Raw genomic sequence first — 25,317 nt, 5'->3', positions numbered from 1 at the left:
TACATTATATCTCTCATCTAAGCTAAACTAAATGTTACGGTGGTTCAGTTAATATAAGTCACCAACTTAAACACAAAAACATATATGTTACAAAGTCAAAAAAAAACTAGCCGTGTGTCAGAATTGATTCTGGACATAAATCTAACCTATATTGGCCCTTGACAATGAATGTTCTTGTGTTGGACAGATGCCAACCATGGCAAGTCTCACCCTCCCAATGATCCAGTTAGTGTTCTCAATTTTCAGATGTTAATAATCACTTGTGGAATCTCTTCACGGCTTTTATTTCCTCAGCTTTAGTAAAGCAGAAAGTAAACAGATGTGTGCTCAGTTTTTAATGAGCATGTTTTACCTTATCTTACTAATAAGTGCAAGAAAACCTGCACTCCATCTGTCTTGCCCCACATCCATAGGTGTCAACATTGGAGAAATCAAAGCCTGCAGTTAGAAGGCGTTCCTTGCAGATGGATAGTGAAAGATGGATGGATGGTACATGTTTGACATCCAAGTTAGAGTAATATCCAGAAATACACATTGAGCACATTTGCATCACCATTCTCAACCCGCCAGCTAGTTTATTTTCTTTCTGTCCTGGTTTCTTGATGATTTTTTCACTTTATTTTCTCTTTCCTGTTGAGGGTGTGCATTCCTTCCTGCTCTGCTTAAATCACCATTTTGTACCATAAGTTTGTACCATAAGCATCATCATACACTCCTCTGCAGGTAGACACAAAATGCTGGAGTAACTCAGCGGGACATCATCTACTCATCTCCTGCATTCGCTGTGCCACATGTGGACTCCTATATATCGGCGAGACCAAGCTCAGACTCCACCGCTCAAGCTGCCTAAAGGGCCTGTCCCACTTTCACCACCTAATTCACAACCTTTTTTACTCGTGGACATTTTTCATCATGTTGAAAATCGCCCCGACCTACTTGATGCCATGAGTACCTATTACTAACATCACGGCCTACTACGACCTACCTACGACCTACCTACAAACTCGTGACGACCATGCTGCGAGTACGAGTCAAGGGCAAATTCGGCAGAGGTTGTGAAAATGGTACAGGCCCTTAAACCTACCTGATCTCCCGGTTGCTAACACTTTAACTCCCCCTCCCATTCCCACACTGACATTTCTGTCCTGGGCCTCCTCCACTGTCAAGAGTGAGGCCCAGCGTAAATTGGAGGAACAGCACCTCATATTTCGCTTGGGCGTTTTACACCCCAGGAGTATGAATATTGACTTCTCTAACTTCAAGTAACTTCATCCTTCCCCCTTCGTAGTTCTCTCACCAGTCTGACTGTCCTCATGATTAACATTTACCTCTGTATGTTTCATTGTTGCCTTCTCCTAGCTAACAATTCTACATTCTCCATGATTCTCATCCCTTATGGTCTCATTTTCACACCTTACAATTCCTTATCTCTGTGTTTCCCTTTCCCCTGACTCTCAGTCTTCTCTAACTTCAAGTAGCCCTTGCTTTCCCTCTCTCTCCATCCCCCTCCCCCTTCTCAATTCTCCCACCAGTCTTACTGTCTCCGACTACATTCTATCTCTGTGTCTGAAGAAGGGTCTCAACCCGAAACGTCACCCATTCCTTCTCTCCAGCAATGCTGCCCGTCCCGCTGAGTTCCTCCAGCATTTAGTGTCTATCTTCAGTGTAAGCTAGCATCTGTAGTTCCTTCCTACACACAACCTGGCCTGAACTTGATCTCACCTCATATCCACACATGGCAACCTTGACCTCCATTCTCCTCACCCTAAAACCCGTGGAACCAACAAGTTGCTGGTTCTTGGAAACTATATTTTGAATTGATATTTCTGCACTAATGTCTGAACATATGAACTATTGAGCTGATAGGTAGCTGCTGCAGTCAATGTTTTAAGCTGCAGCATCTATCACACTTGTGAGGTGCCAACTATTACATTAGGAGCCTATTAATATGGCTGTGAAACTGTGGACTTTATTTCCCGATTGCCTGGGTAAAGGGAAGGGAGGGGACCTATTCATTTGCAAGAGCCTTTGCATGCTCAGTGTAGTGGTAACAATCACTTGCTTCTTCCCACCCCAGCCCCTACTCATAAAAATACATTGAAATGTGCTGTTAGGAAAAAGTTTGCCGAAATTCATCAGAAATGAAAGTGAAATTGCTTTTTTTTCTCCCTTCCGGGAGAGACAGCCACAGAATACAGAAATTAAACCATCCAGTCATAAAAACCTATACGCCTTTAAAACTGTCATTCGATTTTGTTTCAGGGGGCCAAATTGAAGAAAAAGTCAGAAATCGACAGTGAAAGAGATGAAGTAAATGGTGTGAATTGTAAAGCTCTGTTCTGGAATACATATGAAGCCTGTGCATCACCTTACTTCAATATCCAGTTGCTATCCATTGCATTCCATGTCAGTTTGATTGATTCCCCTTCCTGACATTATTATTAGTGCTCGTTAGACTCTGCAGCAAACTCGCCGAGTGCATCATCCGCCCTTATTTACATGTCAATGTGAAATCTAGCGTGAGGTCTTGTGATGCTCTGCATGTTGCTGGGCCAATAGTACAGCCAAAGACTTAGCAATGCTGAAGTGCGCTGCCTTAAAAAATGCTCCCTTCGCCAGTCTCGACCCAAACCTCGATGCAAAGAGCCATGGTATCAGATCCACAAGTCTGGACATGTGTGATCAGTTTCAACACAGCTCGCATAACCAGGAGTGGGGATGAGTAACATGCTTATATCACGAGTGTCTGACCAAACTGATGTGAAAATTATACCAGTTGCAACGTACGAGGCATCGCAGAGTAGGAGAGTCGGGGAGGTTATTTTTCCAATGCAAAGCTGAACCTTGATCCAATGCACATCTAACCTCAGAATGCTTGTAAAACTGATTCATGCTGGTCATGTGACCAATAAATGACTAAAGGCTTCACATTGCATTGCCAAAGCAAATCAAATCTAAATCAGAAATCGCAGATTCCATGGGCTGAACACTACAGCAGGAAAGGGAATGCATTGCAATATATTACCGTGCAGTGATAATACATTACTTTAATTAGACAATTCAGTGCAATGTAACAGTTAAGTGAAACCTCAGGATTTCAGGCATTTTTAGTTCCCCCTCAGTTGCGTTACAAATGCAGTAACGTATTGCAAATCATTATGACGCAGTGCTCTTAAATTTAGCTCAGAGCCTTTCAAAAGCATCTGATGCATGACCTAACCAGGTAAAAGGCAATGAAGGGTGGAGTTCAAATCTTTCTCCTCATACAACACCATCCCCTTGAATTAACTTGTGACCTGCCAATGCCTCCACTCCTATGGAGAATGGGGTAAAAACAGCTAGTTAGACAATTCCACAGGAGCCTGGGGAACAAAATTGGAAATTCTGCCGTTATCATGCTAAAAGAGTGGACAGCAAAAGAACATGACACAAAATGCTGGAGTAACTCAATGAGTCAGGAATAGGTGGCGATTCGAATAGGTGACGTGAAACATCGCTTATTCCTTCTCTCCAGAGATGCTGCCTGACCCGCTGAGTTACTCCAGCATTTTGTGTCTATCTTTGGTGTAAAACAGCATCTGCAGTTCCTTCCCACAACATTCCAGCTGAGATCAATGTGGGTCCTTACACATTCTATAGGAGTAGTTGTAGAGAAAGGGAAGCTGTGGTACAAACAGACAGGCTGCTGGGGGATAAAGTCGCATGCTGGGGTCCAAAGAGGGGGGGGACAAAAAGATGGCAATGAGCACGTTGGAAATTAGATGTGGTAACACGAGGATGGGAAAAATAAAGCAAATCATTCTAGCCAGAATAAAACAGTTCAGTTCCGCTTAGTTTACATGTACCGAGCTACAGTGAAAAGCTTTTTGTTGCATGCTAACCAGTCAGCACGCACCACCAATCGATCTATTTATTGTGTATAGATGGCGATTTAAGAGTGTGGAGTGATTGTAATGTGGGTTTGTGGATCTGCTTCTGTGGCCAGCGCATAAAATACATGGGGGAAGATGCTTAAAGATATTTGGACAAGATAAAGGGAAAAAATAAAATAACCTCAAATGTTCCAAATATGTTGATGTGATAATGTGGAAAGACTTTCTGTACATGAACACAGCAACAAATGGGAGAGTGCCACCATTATTTTGCTAAACAAATTTAATGAGGCATAAAACACCACAATGGCAGCTGCCTTAAAGCATTGAGAAGCCGTTAAGTAAATTATGTCAAGACTGTGGATCTTGTGATTGGATTACTGTCCACTGTGAGGCAGAGCTGTTTCTTTAGCCTCAGTTACAGGCTTATTACTGCAACCTGTAATCAGAATCAAAGTGATTGAGAACCTGATTGAGAATCTACTGATCAACAGCTGCATCAGCTGAGACCAGACACAAAATGCTGGAGTAACTCAGCGGGAATGGGTGACGTTTCAGGACGAGACCCTTCTTCAGACCCACAACGTCACCCATTCCTTCCATGCTGCCTGTCCCGCTGAGTTACTCCAGGATTTTGTGTCTATCTTTGGTTTAAACCAGCATCTGCAGTTCCTCCCTGAGATCAATGTGAGTTTATAAAAGGCAGGTCATACCTGACTAACGGACCGCAATCCTTTGTGGAGGATTATTATTGGGTACTGAAGAATTTAGTGAGGCATCGCTGATGGCAAAGCGCTTAAAAGATATCTTGAAAGGAGTTGAATTACAAAGCACTTTCCCCATACATTTGGATTGGGAATGTGGAGCAAACTCCCTAGAAAACACTGAACGCTGTGCTTGTTGTGAATTCCAAGACTATGACGTGCAGCATTTTATTTACTAAGGGTATCAAAGATGATAAGTGAATTGAAGTACAGATTAACCATTAGGTATCAAATTGTTCATTTATACTGCACACATTGCTCACCTTTCAGGACCTCATGGTGCACTGTATAGCCAATGAATGGTGCAGTTATTGCACAATGTAGGAAATGCAGCAGCCAATGTATACGCAGCAAGCACCCACAAACAGTAACGTGAGAACAATCAGACAATATTTGAGGTCATATTATTGGTTGGAACACCAAGGCTAAGTCCCCTGTTCTTATTCAGAACATAATACAGGCCCATCGGCCTCTAAAATCCATGCTGGACAATTTAAACCAATTGAAACTAAACATAATTAATCTACCTGCACATGATCCACATCCAAACATTCTGGCAATCCCGATATATAAGCCTCGTAAAATTTTAAATATTACTTTTATCATAGAAAAAGCACCCTGTAGCTTAAAAACAAACAATGCCACATGATACAATTATTAAGCAAGAGGGTTTGGGAACAGATACCAGCTAGATATTAAAATATGAAATGGCAACGTGGTCACACAACTTTGAAGATCTCTGGGAATCATGCCTCAGGTGCCAATCTTCCATTCCACAATGCTGTTCTATTAGTCGCTGTTGTTTTACCACCGTGACTATCGAGGAACAAGCTGAGGCTTCTCATGGAGAAACATTATGGATCATTCAGTAGAGTGTAACTATTCTGGGCTGCCATACAAAACTGACCAGTGTCCACTTGCATGGAGTCCTGGAGTCATACAGCGTGGAAACAGGCCCTTTGGCCCAAATTGGCCACACCGGCCTACATGTCCCATTGGCGTCAGTCCCACCTGCCTGTGTTTGGCCTGTCTAAATGTCTCTTAAACGTTGTGGTAGTACCACTCCCATTGGTCCTACTCCTCCAGAGGATCGCTTTGTTTTAAATTGCCTGAGCAGGCCCTAGTAATGCTGGATGTCAGCTACATATTGCCGCTCTCTGAATGTCACCAATGTGTTGATGAAGATATTCAGCCAATATCACTCCAGTATTTTTTCTTATTTAGAACAGGCATTTCTGATTGAAGGACAAAACAAATTGATAAGTGAATAAAAAAAGATGGCTGTGTCCACATTGGCTGAAGATTGTCCGAAAAATTGTTGAATTCAAGGTCTTTTCATTGTCAGCCTCGGATAGCAATACAACTAGTTATAAGGAATACAAACTGAAACAGTACATTTCCTCCTGGGATGTCAGGACTGTCTTATGAAGAAAGACTGGATAGACTTAGTTTATACTCTCTAGAATTTAGGAGATTGAGAGGGGATCTTATAGAAACTTACAAAATTCTTAAGGGGTTGGGCAGGCTAGATGCAGGAAGATTGTTCCCGATGTTGGGGAAGTCCAGGACAAGGGGTCACAGCTTAAGGATAAGGGGGAAATCCTTTAAAACCGAGATGAGAAGAACTTTTTTCACACAGAGAGTGGTGAATCTCTGGAACTCTCTGCCCACAGAGGGTAGTTGAGACCACAGTTCATTGGCTATATTTAAGAGGGAGTTAGATGTGGCCCTTGTGGCTAAGGGGATCAGGGGGTATGGAGAGAAGGCAGGTACGGGATACTGAGTTGGATGATCAGCCATGATCATATTGAATGGCGGTGCAGGCTCGAAGGGCCGAATGGCCTCTACTCCTGCATCTAATTTCTATGTTTCTATGTTTCTATTCACAAAAGTGGTTATAGTCACATAGTCATAGTTATACAGCATGGAAACAGGAAACTTGCCCACACTGACCAACATGCCCCATCTACAATAGTCCCACATACCTGTGTTTGGCCCATATCCCTCTAAACCTATCCTATCCATGTACCAGACTAAATGTTTCTTAACATTGAAGTGTTTCTCTTAGTTTTCTCCTGTTTTATAAGATGTTGAGAGAAGGAGACCACCTATCGTGTTCACACAACAATCCTACACCAAACCATACATGTTTCACCTTTGTGTAGCTACCTCTGCCAGTGCCCTGCCTGGCATCTCAGACAGTTGATTTGCTGTTGTCAACATTAGGGAGCAAGTGAAGGAGATACATTTTGGAGGAAGAGGACATGGGTTTATGGGGAGACAGCAGGGCATTATGAGTGGTTTTGAAGTGTTTGGGCAGAGATCTGGCACCAGGGCAGAATGGGCCGAATGCCCCACTTCTGTGTTCATTGCCTGGGGTTCTATCCTGGCCAATGCTCCATTCTGTGGTTCATGGGCAAACTTTGTCCTCAGTTAATTGCGATACGATCTATACTTCTGAAATTTGGTGTTATTGACTTTAGGAGTGGGCCCTCAAGAAGCAAAGTAAAACACAGTGGCTAGTCTACTGTGGGTTAAGCACCATCAATCAATGATACATTTGTAATCAATGGGACACTGTTACAAACAGTGACATTGGAGTTATAATACTGCAGGCTTTTAGTTTCTGCTGCTTTATTAAGGAATTACTCAAATATGAAATATTTGTAAAGATTGTGAACACACTAGATATTACTCAGGTCATAGAAGCAGAGATATTGTGATATTGATAATTACAAGAACTAGTCACAAGCATTACGTTATTTGGTGACAAGAGCCTTAAACTGTAATAGTAGTGATAAAGGTACCAACAATAATTTAAACTTAAACAAAGGAAGTTATGTTTACAGAACCAACAAGGTAGGATTATTACTAAAGTACAAGCAGATCAAATAGTCAGCATTGGAGAGAAATTACAAGACACAGCACAAGTGAGCAGTTCACACATCAAACTGTGAAGCCTATGTTTTGCTACAAAGCTTTAATCATATGCCGTTCCCTGGTTACGCTTCTTAATCTCCCAGAGTTTGTCAAGGCAAATCGTTCTCAGCATATTTACTTATTTAACATAAAGTACACAAAATGCCCACCAAAGCAAAGCCTGAAGCAAGGAATTACTTAGTGCACCTCCGAGAGTCCGTTTTCATCAGGCCCCCTGATGATCCAATCAATGGATGTTAAAATATATATGCATATCATTTAATGTCAGGCTAATTAAAATAAGCTAGAGAGCCAAAAGTTCAAAATTGTTCACACTCCATAGAATTTGTAAGAAGTGAAATAAAGAAATTCATCAGCCGGTGAAGGCATCCTACCTTGGCAACACTAAATTCAATATTCGCCTCTGACTTACCGGCCCATGGTTTGGCAACGCTCCATAAGCTATTGTCTGGGGAAGGAGTCCTTTCTGCTTGGCCAACAACATGCGCTTCTGTTCCTCACTGATGTGAGAGGCCTGAGGTTGAACTTGCGACGGTGATGGCTGTAGGTAGGGCATCATGGGAGCTTTGTTCTGATTACCCATTGGCGGGGTCAACCTCTGGCCCATGGGCTCAATGTTATAATGAGAGAGTGGCTTAGTGTTAGCGTATGAAAGCATAGGGTGTTTGTTCCCAGATGTTTGCCCCATGGTATTTGGCTGTTGATTCATGATGTTCATGTGGTTTAATGAGAGGTAGTTATTCATGGCCTTCTGAGGGTTACTTGTCATAGTAGGCACCATAGGCTTTTGATTATTAAAGGCCTGTGGGTACATCATTGGGCTATTTGGTTTGTCTGGAATAAAGGTGCCTCCAAAGGGACTGTGTGGTGCAGCTGCAGGTGACCAACCACCCACCTGGTTCTGCTGGTGTGGCTGTGCATGCTGCTGCTTCTGTTGCAGCAGTATGGCCCGTTGGTGTTGCTGGGCGGCCATTTGCTTCAGCTGTTCAGCCCGAGAGAGATCGGAGCTGGTCGATGGCAGAGCTCCCAGTCCAGAGCCTGACCCGGGACCAGGTCCAGATCCAGGCCCCAGCCCCGGCCCCAGCCCTGGCCCCAGCCCTGGCCCCTGCCCCGACCCCGACCCAGAAGACGTGGTCATTAAGAAGCCATTTCCCGACCTGGAGTGGGCTTGGCTTTGACTGGGGGCTTGCTGCGAGGGTTGGCTTGCTGACGTCACTGGTGACGTGGCAGGTGCAGATAGTGATGAAATACTTGACACAGAGGATACACTGGAGACCGTCGAGACATTGGAAAATGGAGGGCCTGATGAAGATGGTCTGACCTGTGGTGACCCCATGGATAGATGGTTAAAGGGAGACTGGCACATCTCACTTTTTATGTTTGTGCTGTCTGATGGGACTGGGGTCTGTGACATGGGCCTGATAACCTCCATCTCCTTCTTTTCATCAAAGTCTTCATTAAATAGATCATGCATGTCATCCTCTGGAACTGTGTTTGTTAGTTCATCGATTAACTCTTGCCACTCTTGCTCATTAAGATTAATGTCGGAGAAGAGTTTATTTTGATGGAGAAGGGATGCATCTGAAGAGTCTATATAACTTGGATCATCAATTGGCTCTTGTTTAAGGTCCTTGGCTAATATTAGGTTGAAGTCATCATCCTCTCTGGTGCCGTTGGCCTGTAAGCTCACTCTTGGATGTCTGCCCTCTTTGTTTACCTCGTCAAACCCTGTTGAATTACTTCCACTGGTGGATATGGGAACTGCTGGCTTCAGGTCAATTTGATGCAGGGGAGAGACCGGAACAACAGGAACATTGTTGCCCTGCTCTACCCCAGATCCCTCTTTTCGGACTCGCTTGCTGTTTGGAGAGAAACTGCTGTCGGAAACTCCATTTTGCAGGTCTCCATTCAGTGGCGAGCGAGCACCTTCGAGTTTTCTCTTCACGGTTTCTTGAAGCTTTAAACAAAACATAAAGAGACACGGTTAGAATCTGCTTGACCATTGAGAAGGTACACAATCCTTTGCAAAACCATCTCATGTCCAGTAAAATACAGCTGTGAAATTCTAGCAATCAGGGAAACAATCTTCTGGTAATGTTATTTTGTTTCCCTTCTTCACATAGGTGTCGAGCAGAGGGAAAGGGTGTCCATTCCAAACCTTTTGTTCCCCTTCATCTGCCTTGGCTCATGAAAGATGCTCTTATTTGGTGAGGAGAGGAACTCAAGTAACAGTAAGGACAAACCCTGTTATACTTCAGCCAAGAATCTCAGTGGTGGGGATGGAACGGGATCAGACACGTTGCCTCAGTAGAGGACTTCAATCAGACCAAGGTTTTCAAAAACTAAGGCAGTATCTTTAACCTACCTCAGAATGTGGCAGAATGATGGGATCTGGCGAAGTGCTCATTTTACAAACAATTTGCCTGGGAGAACAAAGTTAATTGATGTAGAAAACTAATATTTTCAGTTTCATAAGCTCTAGGAGCAGAATTAGGCCATTCGGCCCATCACGTCTACTCCACCATTCAATGATGGGCAATCTATCTTTCCCTCAACCCCATTCTCCTGCCTTCCCCCCATAGGTTGAATAAGTTAGGTCTTTATTCTCTGGAGCGCAGAAGGTTAAGGGGGGACCTGATAGAGGTCTTTAAAATGATGAGAGGGATAGACAGAGTTGATGTGGACAACCTTTTCCCTTTGAAATAGGGAAGATTCAAACAAGAGGACATGACTTCAGAATTAAGGGACAGAAGTTTAGGGGTAATATGAGGGGGAACTTCTTTACTCAGAGAGTGGTATTGGTGTGGAATGAGCTTCCAGTGGAAGTGGTGGAGGCAGGTTCATTGGTATCATTTAAAAATAAATTGGATAGGCATATGGTGAGAAGGGAATGGAGGGTTATGGTATGAGTGCAGGCAGGTGGGACTAAGGGGAAAAAAAAATTGGTTCGGCACGGACTTGTAGGGCCGAGATGGCCTGTTTCCGTGCTGTAATTGTTATATGGTTATATGGTTATAACACCCGACACCCTTACTTTTCAAGAATCTGTCAATCTCAGCCTTAAAATATCAATTGACGGCCTCCATAGACATCTGTGGCAATGAATTCCACAGATTCACCACTATCTAACTAAAGAAATTCCTCCTCTTTATTAGGAGGCTGTGACCTCTGGTCCTTGACTCTCATTCGTGGAAACATCCTCTCCACATCCACTCTATCTTGGACTTTCGCTATTTGGTAAGTTTCATTGAGGTCCCCCCACATCCTTCTAAACTCCAAAGAGTACAGGCCCAATGCCTTCAAACACTCATCATATGTCAACCTAATCATTTCTGGGATCATTCTCATAAACGTCCCCTGGATCCTCTACAACACCAGCAAATCCTAATCTGAGGAAAGACATTCTTGCCATAGAGGGAGTACAGAGAAGGTTCACCAGACTGATTCCTGGGATGTCAGGACTGTCTTATGAAGAAAGACTGGATAGACTCGGCTTGTACTCGCTAGAATTTAGAAGATTGAGGGGGGATCTTATAGAAAAACAAAATTCTTAAGGGGTGGACAGGCTAGATGCAGGAATATTGTAGCCAATGTTGGGGAAGTCCAGACCAAGGGGTCACACAGTTTAAGGATAAGGGGGAAATCTTTTAGGACTGAGATGAGAAAAACATTTTTCACACAGAGAGTGGTGAATCTCTGGAATTCGTCTATGTTTCTATCCTTCCTCAGATATGGGGCCCAAAACTGCAGTCTGACCAGTGCCTTATAAAGCCTCAGCATTACATCCCTGTTTTTGCAATGTAGCCTTCTCAAATTAAATGCTAGCGTTACTTATGCTTTCCTTACCACTGATTCATAAACATGAGGGTTTCTCAACTAGTGCCTAGGCTGATACCACCTCAACATTTCAGAAGGTCAGTTACGTGGTCCTCTTTATCCCCACAGGTACCTCACATCCCAAAGCCTCAAGAATTGGTGGCAACTTGGCAATCAGGAATTAACTGAGTGTTGTTAATTCCATCTGCACCAATGCACCTCCATGTTACAATCTGTCATCTTGGCTGGAAGATAGGTGCCGTGGACAGAGGGGAAAAACAGAAAAATAGTTATCATCTCAAAATGCCACTGGCTGATTTTAGAGCAGCTTTGCTCAGTCTGCCTGGACCTACCTGATTTCCCAGTTGCCAAACACTTTAATTCCCCTTCCCATTCCCACAGTGACCTCTCTGTCCTCGGCTTCCTGCATTGTCACACAAATTGGGAACACAAATTGGAGGAACAGCATCTCATATTTCGCTTGGGCAGCTTACAATCCAGTGGTATGAATATTGATTTATTTAACTGCTGCATTCCATCTCTCTCCATCCTTCCCCCACCCAAGTTGCACCAGCTTCTCGTTCACGCCTAGCAAACAGCTAACAATGGCCAGTTTCCTTACTATACGGTGTACTAAACATGCTCTCTACTTATGATGGCTTTTGGCAGTTCCCAAAGTTCTGCCAGCCAGGCTTGGTCAACCTTAGAGTAATTTTAGTTTAGTTTGGAGATACAGCATGGAAACAGGCCCTTTGGCCCACCAAGTCCACACTGACCTGCGATCACCTGTACACTAGTTTGATGTTATCCCACTCGGGGCATTTTACAGAAGCCAATTAACCTACAAACCCGCACGTCGTTGGAATGTTGGAGGAAACTGGAGCACCCGGAGAAAACCCACGCGGTCACAGGGAGAATGTACAAACCCCGTACAGACAGCACCCGTAGTCAGGATCGACCCCGAGCTTCTGCTGCTGTAACTGTACTGCTGTACCATTGTGCCACCAGATTATTATGTGTTTAAATGTTCGACCTACGGGCCATTACTAATTCAATAAACTATCATAACTGAAGTCAACTATTTCATGAATTTAAACATCATTAATTTAAAATCGAAAATAAACAAACACATTAAGTAAACTAAAATAATTAAAAACTGAAATTTGCATTCCCCTTTGATTTATAGCTAGAGTTGATTATCTTTGCAACAAGTCCAAGCTTTGAAGATGGAGATGATTCTCCAATATGTATGCGGAAGTATTCAGGAGCATTAAACTTTGCCACTAGAAACATAGAAACATAGAAACATAGAAATTATGTGCAGGAGTAGGCCATTCGGCCCTTCGAGCCTGCACCGCCATTCAATATGATCATGGCTGATCATCCAACTCAGTATCCCGTACCTGCCTTCTCTCCATACCCCCTGATCCCCTTAGCCACAAGGGCCACATCTCACTCCCTCTTAAATGTAGCCAATGAACTGGCCTCAACTACCTTCTGTGGCAGAGAATTCCACAGATTCACCACTCTCTGTGTGAAAAATGATTTTCTCATCTCGGTCCTAAAAGATTTCCCCCTTATCCTTAAACTGTGACCCCTTGTTCTGACTTCCCCAACATCAGGAACAATCTTCCTGCATCTAGTCTGTCCAACCCCTTAAGAATGTTGTAAGTTTCTATACGATCCCCCCTCAATCTTCTAAATTCTAGCGTGTACAAGCCGAGTCTATCCAGTCTTTCTTCATATGAAAGTCCAGCCATCCCAGGAATCAGTCTGGTACCAGACTAGACTTAACGCTGTCCAGTAGGAGAGTTTGGAACCAATTTGGAAATTCAGAACGCCCACATTTGACAGCGCATGAGAGTTCTGAACTTGCTTTCATTTAGCAGCAAGATCCAGACCATTACAATCTGTACTGCTGGAAACCTGATTCAATCAGAGGAATCGAACGGTTGACAAATAAACGTGCACTATCCATAATGAAACTGGAGATGTAATACACATTGGGAACATTACAGCCAGTTACATTTGTTTAGATTCACATGGGGGTGGGGTGGTAAAATATAGGCTTCACTGAAGCAGAACTATTGACTGTACTGCTCCCAGAACCGCTCCAAACTTTAAGGGAAACAAAAGCAAGCAACAGGAAAAATTACTTTTATGTTATCTGTCATGAAAACTCTAATAACCAGCCCAGGATATTGGCAGAATCAGATAGTAAATGAGCATTTCTCGAGGACCAGAGTAGCATTACTCATGACCATTGAATTATGAAAGCTCTCCAGGGGCTCTGCACATCTTTGTCATGCAACTGGTGCAACCCTGCAAGCCTCATGGCTTCCTCAAGCTTCCACCATTAGTCATTGCACTTGAACTAATTTCATTCCTTTTACAAGAGACTTTCTACCACATTTGTAATGGTTCCTGATAGCGGTTTGTTTCTCTTGCAGACTATGTTAGCATTCGTTAAAGGGCACTACCTTCAGGTAAAAGTATTCTGGCAAACCTTTTATTCTTTGGTTCTAGAGCCCAACCCAGGAGACTATATACACGCTATCCACAGAAGCAGATCTACACTCACATATTACAATTGTACCACTCTTAAATCTCTACTACAGCACCTATTCCTACTTTAACTATGATCTGCTTAAACTATTCCCTTATTATGTATCTATACACTGTAATGGCTCGATTGTAATAATGCATTGTCTTACTGCTGACTGGATAGCATGCAATCAAAGCTTTTCACTGTACCTCAGAACACGTGACAATAAAATAAACTAAACTGAACTGAAATATGTACAATGATGCAAAGATCAGATACATGCATTAACCATATAACCATATAACCATATAACAATTACAGCACGGAAACAGGCCATCTCGGCCCTACAAGTCCGTGCCGAACAACTTTGACTGCATTACTATCTCTTGAAAGTGATACCAGGAATTTATAGACCATTATCTGTTTATTTGCACCTTATCTGCTTATTTATTGATGTGTGTATATATTTATATAATGGTATATGGACACACTGATCTGTTCTGTATTCATGCCTTCTATATTCTGCTGAAGCAAAGCAAGAATTTAATTGTCCTATCTGGGACACATGACAATAAACTCTCTTGACTTGACTTGAATTAAAAAGGAAGCATGCCTCCCTCCTCCCAAATGGTTTGCCATTATTTCATCAACGTAAGACCTCAATTAATTCAACGCTAAAACCAAGCCCGAAATAGCAAGCCTGAAGGGGATGAAAGATGTACGTGTTCTTGGGTTATGGAGTCTGTGTTCACTGCAGGCCTGTCCTGTTCATTTCCCACGATAATCAGGTGACCCAAGCTAACATGGTGTTCTGAATCTGAATCTTATCCACTGATGAGGAAGCAGTCTTCCGCAAATGTGTGAGAAACTGTACCCCACAAATAATAAAATTATATAATCAAAATAATGAAAATTCTGACAAGAATCATCGGGTGGAAAATATTTTTTATTCGATGTGAAGTTACACTTTCTCCTTGTGAGCCAGGCTTCTGGCATAAGCTTATTAACAACAATGCCTTTAAAAAGCATGTAAGGCTTAAGAAGCAGATGTAACACAAGCAAGGATGCAATCTACAGCCAAGAGTGTTTGTTTTTATCTGCTAATGGCTGCAGAAACTGCTCTGCTCTGTGCCCCACAGATCCCAATCCACTTCCCTTCCCCAAAACAAAAAAAACCAAGAAGACGTTACTATAGAAACAGACTAAGCTCGGTATAGTGCACCTCCCCCCACCATCACTGTTTGCCACCGTGACTTCAGAGGACAGTTATTTCAGCTATGCAGAGGAAGTGACCAGTTATGCTCCAGTCTTGCCTTTTTTATTGCCTCTACTTGTTATGTTACACAGTGAGACCACTGTTCTTGCAAAACTGACTTGTTCTTTACAACTATCAATGCTTAAAAGTAACATGAAAATACGGTTTCAAACACAATTAGTCACTATTCAACTAGTTGTCCACAGTTTTCTTTAAGCGTTTCTTCGAGTAGTTAATTCCTCATTCATCTCTGGCTTTCTTCCAGAAACTACCTGCTGGGGCCCCAGTATGGAAAAAAAAGGAAGATTTTTTTATTCCCTGAAATATTTTGCAATTAAAATTAAGTGGGAGTGAGCTCTCGTGTGGAATCTGACCAATTCACAACACTGACCCTCTAACCACAATCAAAACGAACTGCAAGAATCATTTGTGTCTCCTGGGCAGATGTTAAAATCTTCACAGAATATAGAAACCATCAAGTCGACACAAAGCTGAAAAAGCTTCTACTATTGTATTTAAACAGGTAAATGACTAAAATTACTGTCATTTTAAATGTCTCTTCAAGACTAAACAAAACAGCAGGGCTTACATAATCAAGCCATTATAATCCTTGTGTGGTTTTGTTTCACAATTTGCTGCATACTTCCAAGAGAGGAATTAAATTGTGAACAACCTTCCCACTGCTTCCCATTTAGACTGGGCCCAGTATGTCACAGTGCTGTGGGATCATCTCCTGGCCATGTGTACATAGGGTTTCACTGTAAGCTTCCCCTCGCAGCCAATGGAGTTCCTGAAGTAAACTAAATTGCCCTCATGCGCAGTAAAAAAAGGTTTACACCACACAAGTGAAATTCCTGTGATTTTGCTTACAGTAAAAGCCTGGGAAAAATATCACAAAATGCCTCATTCGAATTCTATGTGAAGCAATGCTTAAACCTTCCTCTCCCTACAAGGCGACACATTTTAATTTCTGTTAGGGACGTCCTGAGTTCAATCTTTGTTTTAAGGTGTTGGTTGTGGATAGTTCATTCAAAGCCAGAACAGGATACTGATTTTGGACGATCAGCCAAGATCATATTGAATGGCGGTGCTGGCTCGAAGGGCTGAATGGCCTACTCCTGCACATATTCTCTATATTTCTATCGAAACTGTGGCTCTTTGATTAAGATGCCACTTGACTCAGTCGGTGTTCTGTGGACTAGCGTGTGCAATGGCTGTGCTGGATGAAAAGCTGACTGGGATGTGATTGTACACTTTCCCTTGATGTGCCTTAAACACAGGACTCTAAAATATATCGGAACTCAATGAGGATTCAGAATACAAAGGGACGCAGCAGTTCTCTCTCTGGTTGGTGAGGGGAGGGGGAGCGGTAATGCACTTAACATTCAGACCGACTGCTGGCAATATAATTGACTGAGAGATGCTTAACATATTATCTTGTCAATCACACTTCTTTTCTCTTTCTCCCTTATTTTTGCTTTGCTGAAGTCAATGACTCATACTGAAAGCAGGCTCTGCAGGTGCCAACATCCTTTCATATGTGGCCCAAGTGGACTATTGCTCGTGTCTGGGCAAGCACCTCCAGACTGTACAATCCCTGCAGGTTGTGGGCTGAAGTTGTGGAGGTGTATCATAGTCAAGCCTGCACTTGCCACCCCGTGATGCACACATGCATTTTGTCAGCAGGGGACAGCGGGTAGCATTTGGGGGGGCCTGACAAACACAGGTAACTTTCCCCTCCCCAGCCCGTGGCATTGAATCCAATAGCAGCATCGGGTGCAGACTCAATTACTCTCAAACCCAAGAGTTTATGCTCAACTACACAAATAAAGAGAAACTCTAAGGTACTTTAATTGAAGAGCATGAGTGGTATTTTAGGAAGATCGAGGTGAAAGCAAACGTTCAAATGGCAGCAAGAATACTTTAGTCAACACTGTACAGCTACATGATAAAGGGAATCATGTTTAGTGCCCAGTAAATTATGTTTAATGTCCAGAATAATGTTTAATGTCCAGTAAAGTCTGTATAAAAATAGTCTAAGGGTCAAAATTCCATGAGTAGGTCAGGACCGCTCTCTGGATTTTGGTGGGATGGGCTACTTTCTGATAACACCTGGAAGAAACTCTCTCTGAACATGGAGGTGGAGGCTTCTGTATCTCTTGTCTGACGGAAGAGGGGAGAAGAGGGAGTGACCAGGGTGAGACTCATCACTTATTATGCTGCTGGCCTTGCTGAGACAAGGTGAGATATTAATGGAGTCAATAGAAGGACTGTGTATTAAGGAACTGCAGATGCTGGTTTAAACCGAAGATAGACACAAAATGCTGGAGTAACTCAGCGGGACAGGCAGCATCTCTGGAGAGAAGAAATGGGTGGCGTTTTGGGTCGAGACTCTTCTTCAGGCAGGGAGATTAACCATATAACCATACAACAATTACAGCACGGAAACAGGCCATCTCGGCCCTACAAGTCCATGCCGAACAAATTTTTTCCCCTTAGTCCCACCTGCCTGCATTCGTACCATAACCCTCCATTCCCTTCTCATCCATATGCCTATCCAATTTATTTTTAAATGAAACTAATGAACCTGCCTGAACCACGGATGGACTAATCCACCACTTCCACTGGAAGCTCATTCCACACCGCTACCACTCTCTGAGTAAAGAAGTTCCCCCTCATATTACCCCTAAACTTCTGTCCCTTAATTCTGAAGTCATGTCCTCTTGTTTGAATCTTCCCTATTCTCAAAGGGAAAAGCTTGTCCACATCAACTCTGTCTATCCCTCTCATCATTTTAAAAGACCTCTATCAGGTCCCCCCTTAACCTTCTGCGCTCCAGAGAATAAAGACCTAACTTATTCAACCTATCTCTGTAACTTAGTTGTTGAAACCCAGGCAACATTCTAGTAAATCTCCTCTGTACTCTCTCTATTTTGTTGACATCCTTCCTATAATTGGGCGACCAAAATTGTACACCATACTCCAGATTTGGTCTCACAAATGCCTTGTACAATTTTAACATTACATCCCAGCTTCTATACTCAATGCTCTGATTTATAAAGGCTAGCATACCAAAAGCTTTCTTTACCACCCTGTCTATATGAGATTAGTTTGTGTGATAGTCTGGGCTGCGTCCACAATTCACTGCAATTTCTTGCGGTCTTGATTGGAGCTGTTCCCAAACCAAGCTCCTGATAAAATGCTTTCTAAGGTGCATCTGTAGAAGTTGGTGCGAGTTATAGGGGACATGCCAAACTTCCTAAGCCTTCGAAGGAAGTACTTATCTGGCAAATAAAATCATGGGAGACCCCTTCCACCCCTGCAACGGACTGTTCCAGCTGCTACGGTCAGGCAAACGCCTCCGTTGCCATGCGGTGAGAACGGAGAGGTTGAGAAGGAGTTTCTTCCCAGAGGCCATTCGGACTGTAAACGCCTATCTCACCAGGGACTAACTCTACTGAACGTTTTTCCTTCCATTATTTATTATGTAAAAGAATATGTGTGTTATGATTGTGTTTATAATTTGTTTGGTTGTTTTGTTGTTTGTCTTTTGCACAAAAGTCCGCGAGCATTGCCACTTTCATTTCACTGCACATCTCGTATGTGTATGTGACAAATAAACTTGACTTGACTTGACTTATCTTTCACCTCCCATCTATCACTGCCTGCTTCTGCTCTCCCTGAGTCTAAGTCCCAGAACTCTCTGGCCAACAGAACTGTGGTCATACTTGGGATTGCATACGTAATACTTGAAAGTTGAAGACACAAGAGTCTGCAGATGGACTAATCTTGAGCAAAAAAACAAACTGCTGGAGGAACTCAGGGGGTGAGTCATCATTTGTGGAGGGAAATGAACAGACAACAACAACCTTGCTGATCAACATTGAATTCTCCCAATTCTGTTAGCCCTTGTTGTCTCCTCCCCTTCCTCAGCCCTCAGGCTGTCTCCTCCCATCCCTCAGCCCTCGGGTTCCTCCTTTTTCCTTTCTTCCCCCCACCACCCCCCATCAGTCTGAAGAAGGGTTTCAGCCCGAAACGTTGCCTATTTATTTCCTTCGCTCCATAGATGCTGCTGCACCCGCTAAGTTTCTCCAGCATTTTTGTCTACCTTCGATTTTCCAGCATCTGCAATTCGTTCTTAGACAACATTTCATGTCAGGATGTCTGAAGAAGGATCCTAACCCAAACCATCAACACTACCTGGGCCGCTGAGTTCGTTCCGCAGTTTGCTTATTTAACTAGAGTGCTGAAGACAGAAAAATAAATACATTGGCCAGGACTAACGAGAATACTTTGCTCAACTATTGTGAATAATGATACCTGTGTGTTCAGCAGCTGTGAGTGCTGTGTGAGTCTTGTGCACCAATCTATTCCAGCAGATCCTACACAAACATTATAAAATTACCCACGCAATAATGAGGTGAATCTTCCAGCACTATTGTATAGCACAATCAACTCTTCACATTTTAAATCATTAGTTGGCTAAGACCTGGTTACCCTTCTTCCATTGGGGCTGGTTTTCAAAACAATCATGGGTCTTCCTTTGAAGACTTTAGACAGCACATACAGGAGTCTTTCCCGGTTCTGATGAAGAGTCTTCACCTGAGACACTAACTCTGTTTCTCTTTCCACCGGAACTGCCTGACTTACCGTGTGCTTCATGCATTTTCTGTTTTAGAGTTCCAGCAAATACAGTTTGCTAATTTTAACCTCCACTTTAGTTTAGTTTAGAGGAACAATGTGGAAACAGGCCCTTTGGCCCACCGAGTCCACATCAATTAGCAATCACCCACACACTATGTTCTATCTGACACACTAGCAACAATTTACAGAAGCCAATTAACCTACAAACCTGCATGTCTTGAGAATGTGGAAGGAAAATGGATCACCTGGAGAAAACCCACACAGTCACAGGGAGAAGGCGCGTACTCCATACAGACAGCTCCCATAGTCAGGATCGAACATGGGCATCTGGCGCTGTAAGACAGCAACTCTACTGCTGCGCCACTGTGCTGCAATGGCAGTGGACACTTTGACCAACTGTTTAAACTGAAGAACAGATATATCACAATAGATATATCATTTATTTCAGTGCCAAATATGTACATACATCTCAACAGATATATCATTTAGTTCAGTGCCATCAGCAGGCAAAATATTAACTGGATATGGCTCTTCAGGAGATTATAAACAAAGTAATGAAGTTAGCCTCGAAAAGTTCAAATCCTGAAGTCAAATTCTACAATACTCTGGCTCTAGTCTTTGCTTCACATCAAGTCAACATCCAATCAGTAGGTGTACAACAACAACTCATTATGAAGTCTGACGGTTCTTTCTTGGCAAGATTGTGTGTGGTCCAGACCAGACTATAATTGTTCAGTAGGTATCCATATGGTAATCAGTGGGTACAGGAAGGTAAAGGGTAGGCAAGAACTGCAGATGTTGGTATAAATCGAAGAGAGACACAAAATGCTGGAGTAACTCAGTGGGACAACCCAAAACATCACCCATTCCTTCTCTCCAGAGATGCTGCCTGTCCCGCTGAGTTACTCCAGCTTTTTGTGTCTCTCTCCTGTATCAAAGAGATCTCTGTGTGGACACGAGGGCAGATCTTACTAGGCTGAGCTTTGGGAAAAGGTAGGTTGTTGTAAAATGCACAGATCCCCAGACCAACAGCGTGTAATTTTTGTCATCTCGTTTACACAGTTGTGCGCAGCAGCTGTAAGATGTGACTGCAGACGGCAGTGATCCTGAGGTCAAGTGGTTGTTGAGTGACCGTGTTCCTGATCTCCACAGGCAAAAACAATCAATGCACAGATTTGTCAATGCCTTGTGAGAATAAAGAGCCCTCTCTGCTTCCAATCGCATGGTTTTGGTGAAAAGGTCTGAGTACAACCTGGTGATTCTATGTTAGTACTGACTCTCATGATCAGATCAGTGGGGTGACACTCTTACTGCAGGTGGATTTTACATGTTACAATGCTCTCAATGTCAACGGGGGGGTCTTATGCTGGAAAAATACATACAAAACCAAGTGAAAGGAATCATGATCCCAATGGCTGTGTTCAAAATCAATCCATCGCAGGTCTGAAGAAGGGTCTCGACCCAATACATCACCCAGTCCTTCTATCCAGAGACACTGCTGTCCCGCTGAGTTACTCCAGCATTTGGTGTCTACCCACCGCAGGTGAAGCCAGTGTTCATCTACACTATACCATTCAGATATGGTCCTGTGTAAACAGATTGCCACCCAGTAATAAAGGCAAGACCACTCCAATTGCCCCCCCCCTTTAAACCGTGGTTGGAAGGAGTCATGAAACTGGGGTATTAACCCGAGGGATCAGTGGCAATCCCCTACTTCCACCACTCCCAGCTCAGGAACCTGGGTGTATCCTTGTATTTCCATAGATGTGCAACAAAGAGGAGCCTGCATGTAGGCGGGGGGTAGGAGAATTGGTGAGGGGGTGGGGGGGGGGGGTTGATGGATGTGTTATAGATAGTAGGGGAATTGCATTGACCGCTCAAATTGTCTAACTGGCCGTTTTTGATGCCACAATGAAACATGAGAAATACATGTGTGCTATAATGTTGACCAAGACAGAATGGATTCTCTCATTGCATGCGTTGTGCAATCTAACCATAACTAGAGTGCTAGTGGTGGATTCACAACTGATCTCAATATCCCTGGGCCAGGTGAGGGGAGCAGGATAATAAATGATCAGCTAATGGACTGATTATATTATGTGTCATTATCTAGTGACTCGAGCTGTAAGGTTTCACGTGGACAAGGTCTCATGTGGGAGAACAAGATCGGCCTCATCCCCATGACGTTCACTTTTAGCGGGTGACAATGTCCAACTTCCAACAGACGTGCAGACGGCATAACCTGTGGTGTTTCATTTTGTGGTGCGTGAATTATCAAATACTCATAAAAGATGCCACTTAGATACAGAGCCAAAAGATGCAGAGGCTGCTCAACCTGCGTTCAACTCCATATCCCATTGGTTGGAAACTGTGTATATTTCATCTAAACCCTGAATGTTGCACAGATAACATTCAATGCTATCTTTCAGGCACAACCTCTTCCAAAAATAAATGTTATAGCCTCAACAGGAAATATTGTTTTCAAGAGAAAAATGCACTGGTCTAAATGCATTGGTCTAAAAACAGACTATACCAAGTGACTTTGCAAATTAATTTCATGGTTTGCCATGCGATGATTCAAAGGGTCACACACTTGAGTTTTTTAACTTTCAGGCTCTGCTAAAGCCTGGATTGGAATGTGGTTTACACAACAGCAAGTGAATGGACTGTGGAAATGGATCTCATAGTTCATAGAAACATAGAAAATAGGTGCAGGAGTAGAGGTCATTTGGCCCTTCGAGCCTGCACCATTCGCCATTCAATATGATCATGACTGATCATCCAACTCAGTATCCTGTACCTGCCTTCTCTCCATACCCCCTGATCCCTTTAGCCACAAGGGCCACATCTAACTCCCCCTTAAATATAGCCATTGAACTGGCCTCAACTACCTTCTGTGGCAGAGAATTCCACAGATTCACCACTCTCTGTGTGAAAAATGTTTTTCTCATCTCGGTCCTAAAAGATTTCCCCCTTATCCTTAAACTGTGACCCCTTGTTCTGGAATGTCACAGTGTCTCTTTCTTGCCTCTGGTTGTCAGAAGGTGGTTGGTACAATACACTGTAGGAGTTGAGGTAATTAGGTAGGTTTATAGTCCCTCATCAAGGATTTGATATCATCGTTGATGGTCTAGTTCCTAAACCAAGCTTCTTGTCTGCAGGTGAACAATTGCTGGCACTCTCTGAGGTGTAGAATTCCGTCTTCAGCCAACATCACCAAAATATAAACCAGCCACACTGTAGTGTCCCACTCTAACATCATTGCAATTGCCCACCAATGCTGCAAAAGAGCGATGACCCAGAATCCACAGGATCACTAAGTTTACAGGCCCAGATTTTATAATTGTCTTTACCTAGACTTTGTCTCAAGGAGGAAGAGGGGAGATGAGTAAAGTTGGGGTGAGGGGTGGGACGATGGATGCTCCAAATGACCGGAATACTTGCGTTTGTAGATTACCCCGAACAAACGTCAAATTTGATATTGGTATTTCAGTGAGGTTGAGCATTCCCCAATAAACGTTACTGTGTGTACGGTAACAAGAGCCTCCAGAACATATCCATGACATCTCTGTCGGCTGAATCCATTACTATAATGTGTTTTGGGATGTAATCTTCCATCAAAGTTCACTGGTTGTTTACTGCTCCGTATGCACGGCACAGTGAAGCTGTTCTTGCACTGGCCCCACATGCACGAGCCGCCATGTTTTGGCGGCATTTACAAAAGTTTAAAGTCCGGTCCACGTGCTGGATGTGCTGGAGCTGCTCCTGATCCAGGTAAGCCCCAGGCAGCTGCAGACCCTCCTCTGTCACCCTCCCGTGAACCAACGTCCCTCTCGTTGCCTGCCTGGGGGAAACGCCTGCTACTGACCTCTATCCTACCCTCCTACCAGCCCACTCCTCAATTCCACCATTGGCAGCAGTTCCCTCCCCTCTACTCTCTGACCGGGGCTGAGCTTGGCGGCTTCTGAACTTCCTCCCTATGGCCGTGTGTTGCCGGGCCCTTCCTCGACGTGGCCCGCCAGGGTCTTTGTTCCCAGTGCCCACCAGGGACTTTGTTCCCACATATCTGTCCAAATCCTCTCCCAAACCCCCTCAAAATGAAGTTTTTCTGAACAGTCACCAGCGACACAATTGAATAAATTCCATCAGTGATCGTGACGTTAATTCAAGGTAACGGTACATTGGAATTATTGCATATTCGCTTTTCTATTATTTTTTTCTGTGAGTCTGCAAAGCTCAGTTCAAACAAAATGACACTTGTTTGAGAATGAGCCCTGTTTACCGTGGCAAGCTGAGAGGGAACAGCTTGACTCCTGCTGTTCAAACAGTTGCTCTCCTTCAGTTACAGAGAAGTGAACTCTAACTTTATTAATAACATTCATGTTACTTCACCCTTGAACTCTTGACGTTACACTGATACACGTGCCCAGAATGCTGTGTGGGGAGGGCTCATTAGCACCTTGGGCCTCAGCTGAGGGTGACTTAAGATGGGAAAGCCTAGCGCTCCTACCTACTGCATGTCACGCAGTATCTCACCATATCCAAGAGAGACAGGGTGCATCACCACAAATTCACAATGCTCCCACAAGATGGATGGCTCGGGAATCATTCCACCAACAGCAGGTGTCATGCATGCCCACAAATCTCTTTATTAATCATTTCCACCGAAGGGTAACTTCATTTTCTTCACTAACTACATGCAATACCAATAATTTTGTTCAAGAAGATAGACACAAAAATGCTGGAGTAACTCAGCGGGACAGGCAGCATCTCTGGAGAGAACGGGTGATGTTTCAGTCTGAAGAAGGGTATCGGCCCGAAACGTCACCCCTTCCTTCTCCCCAGAGATACTGCCTGTCCTGCTGAGTTGCTGCCTGTCCTGGCTGTCAATCTTCGGTTGAAACCAGCATCTGCAGATCCTCCCTACTAATAATGTTGTTAATATCTTTCACTTTCCTCACCGCAGTTTTCCCTGTGGATTGATTGTGCATTTTACTGGTGAAAGGTGAGAGTCGGGGTTGTCTGCCACAGAGTGTTGCTATTCACAGAGATAGTACTGCATGGCAGCAGTCCCGGCATCCCTGGTGCCACCTTGCATGCTGCACTCACACCTTGCACGCAGTGGGCCACATATAAAGACAATGTTTTGCTGCAGGAATGTGTCTCTCAGACAGCTGCGGGTCATCCCGCTGACTGAACCATTTCAGCTTTTTACCCTGCGGCAATCATAGCAGAAAAATGCAGAGTGTATCTCCCAGTATTCTTTGCGCTTGCTGTTCAAGATGATGGATGTTCTCAGACAAAGCAGCAGAGCACTCAGCGGCATCTCTCTCCCTCCTCTCTCAATCTCTCTCTTTCTCTCTCATAATCTCTCTCTCTCACAACTCCCTCCCTCTCTCCCTCTCTCTATCTCAATCTCTCTCACAACTCCCTCTCTCCCTCCTCTCTCAATCTCTCTCTTTCTCTCTCATAATCTCTCTC

At 43.6% G+C, this 25,317-nt stretch overlaps 1 protein-coding gene across 1 annotated transcript in view; it reads right to left on the bottom strand.

Annotated features, from left to right (window-relative positions):
• Nucleotides 1-25,317, bottom strand: part of maml3 (mastermind-like transcriptional coactivator 3) — a 479,071-nt gene that overhangs the window by 193,035 nt on the left and 260,719 nt on the right. The window contains exon 2 of the mRNA XM_055647968.1: nucleotides 7,989-9,533. Coding sequence (XP_055503943.1) covers nucleotides 7,989-9,533 — 1,545 coding nt within the window. The remainder of the gene's footprint in view (nucleotides 1-7,988; nucleotides 9,534-25,317) is intronic.

The sequence above is a fragment of the Leucoraja erinacea genome, chromosome 1, assembly GCF_028641065.1.
Source record: "Leucoraja erinacea ecotype New England chromosome 1, Leri_hhj_1, whole genome shotgun sequence".
In the NCBI taxonomy this organism is placed as follows: domain Eukaryota; kingdom Metazoa; phylum Chordata; class Chondrichthyes; order Rajiformes; family Rajidae; genus Leucoraja; species Leucoraja erinaceus.
This window is presented reverse-complemented; position numbering and strand designations above follow the sequence as displayed.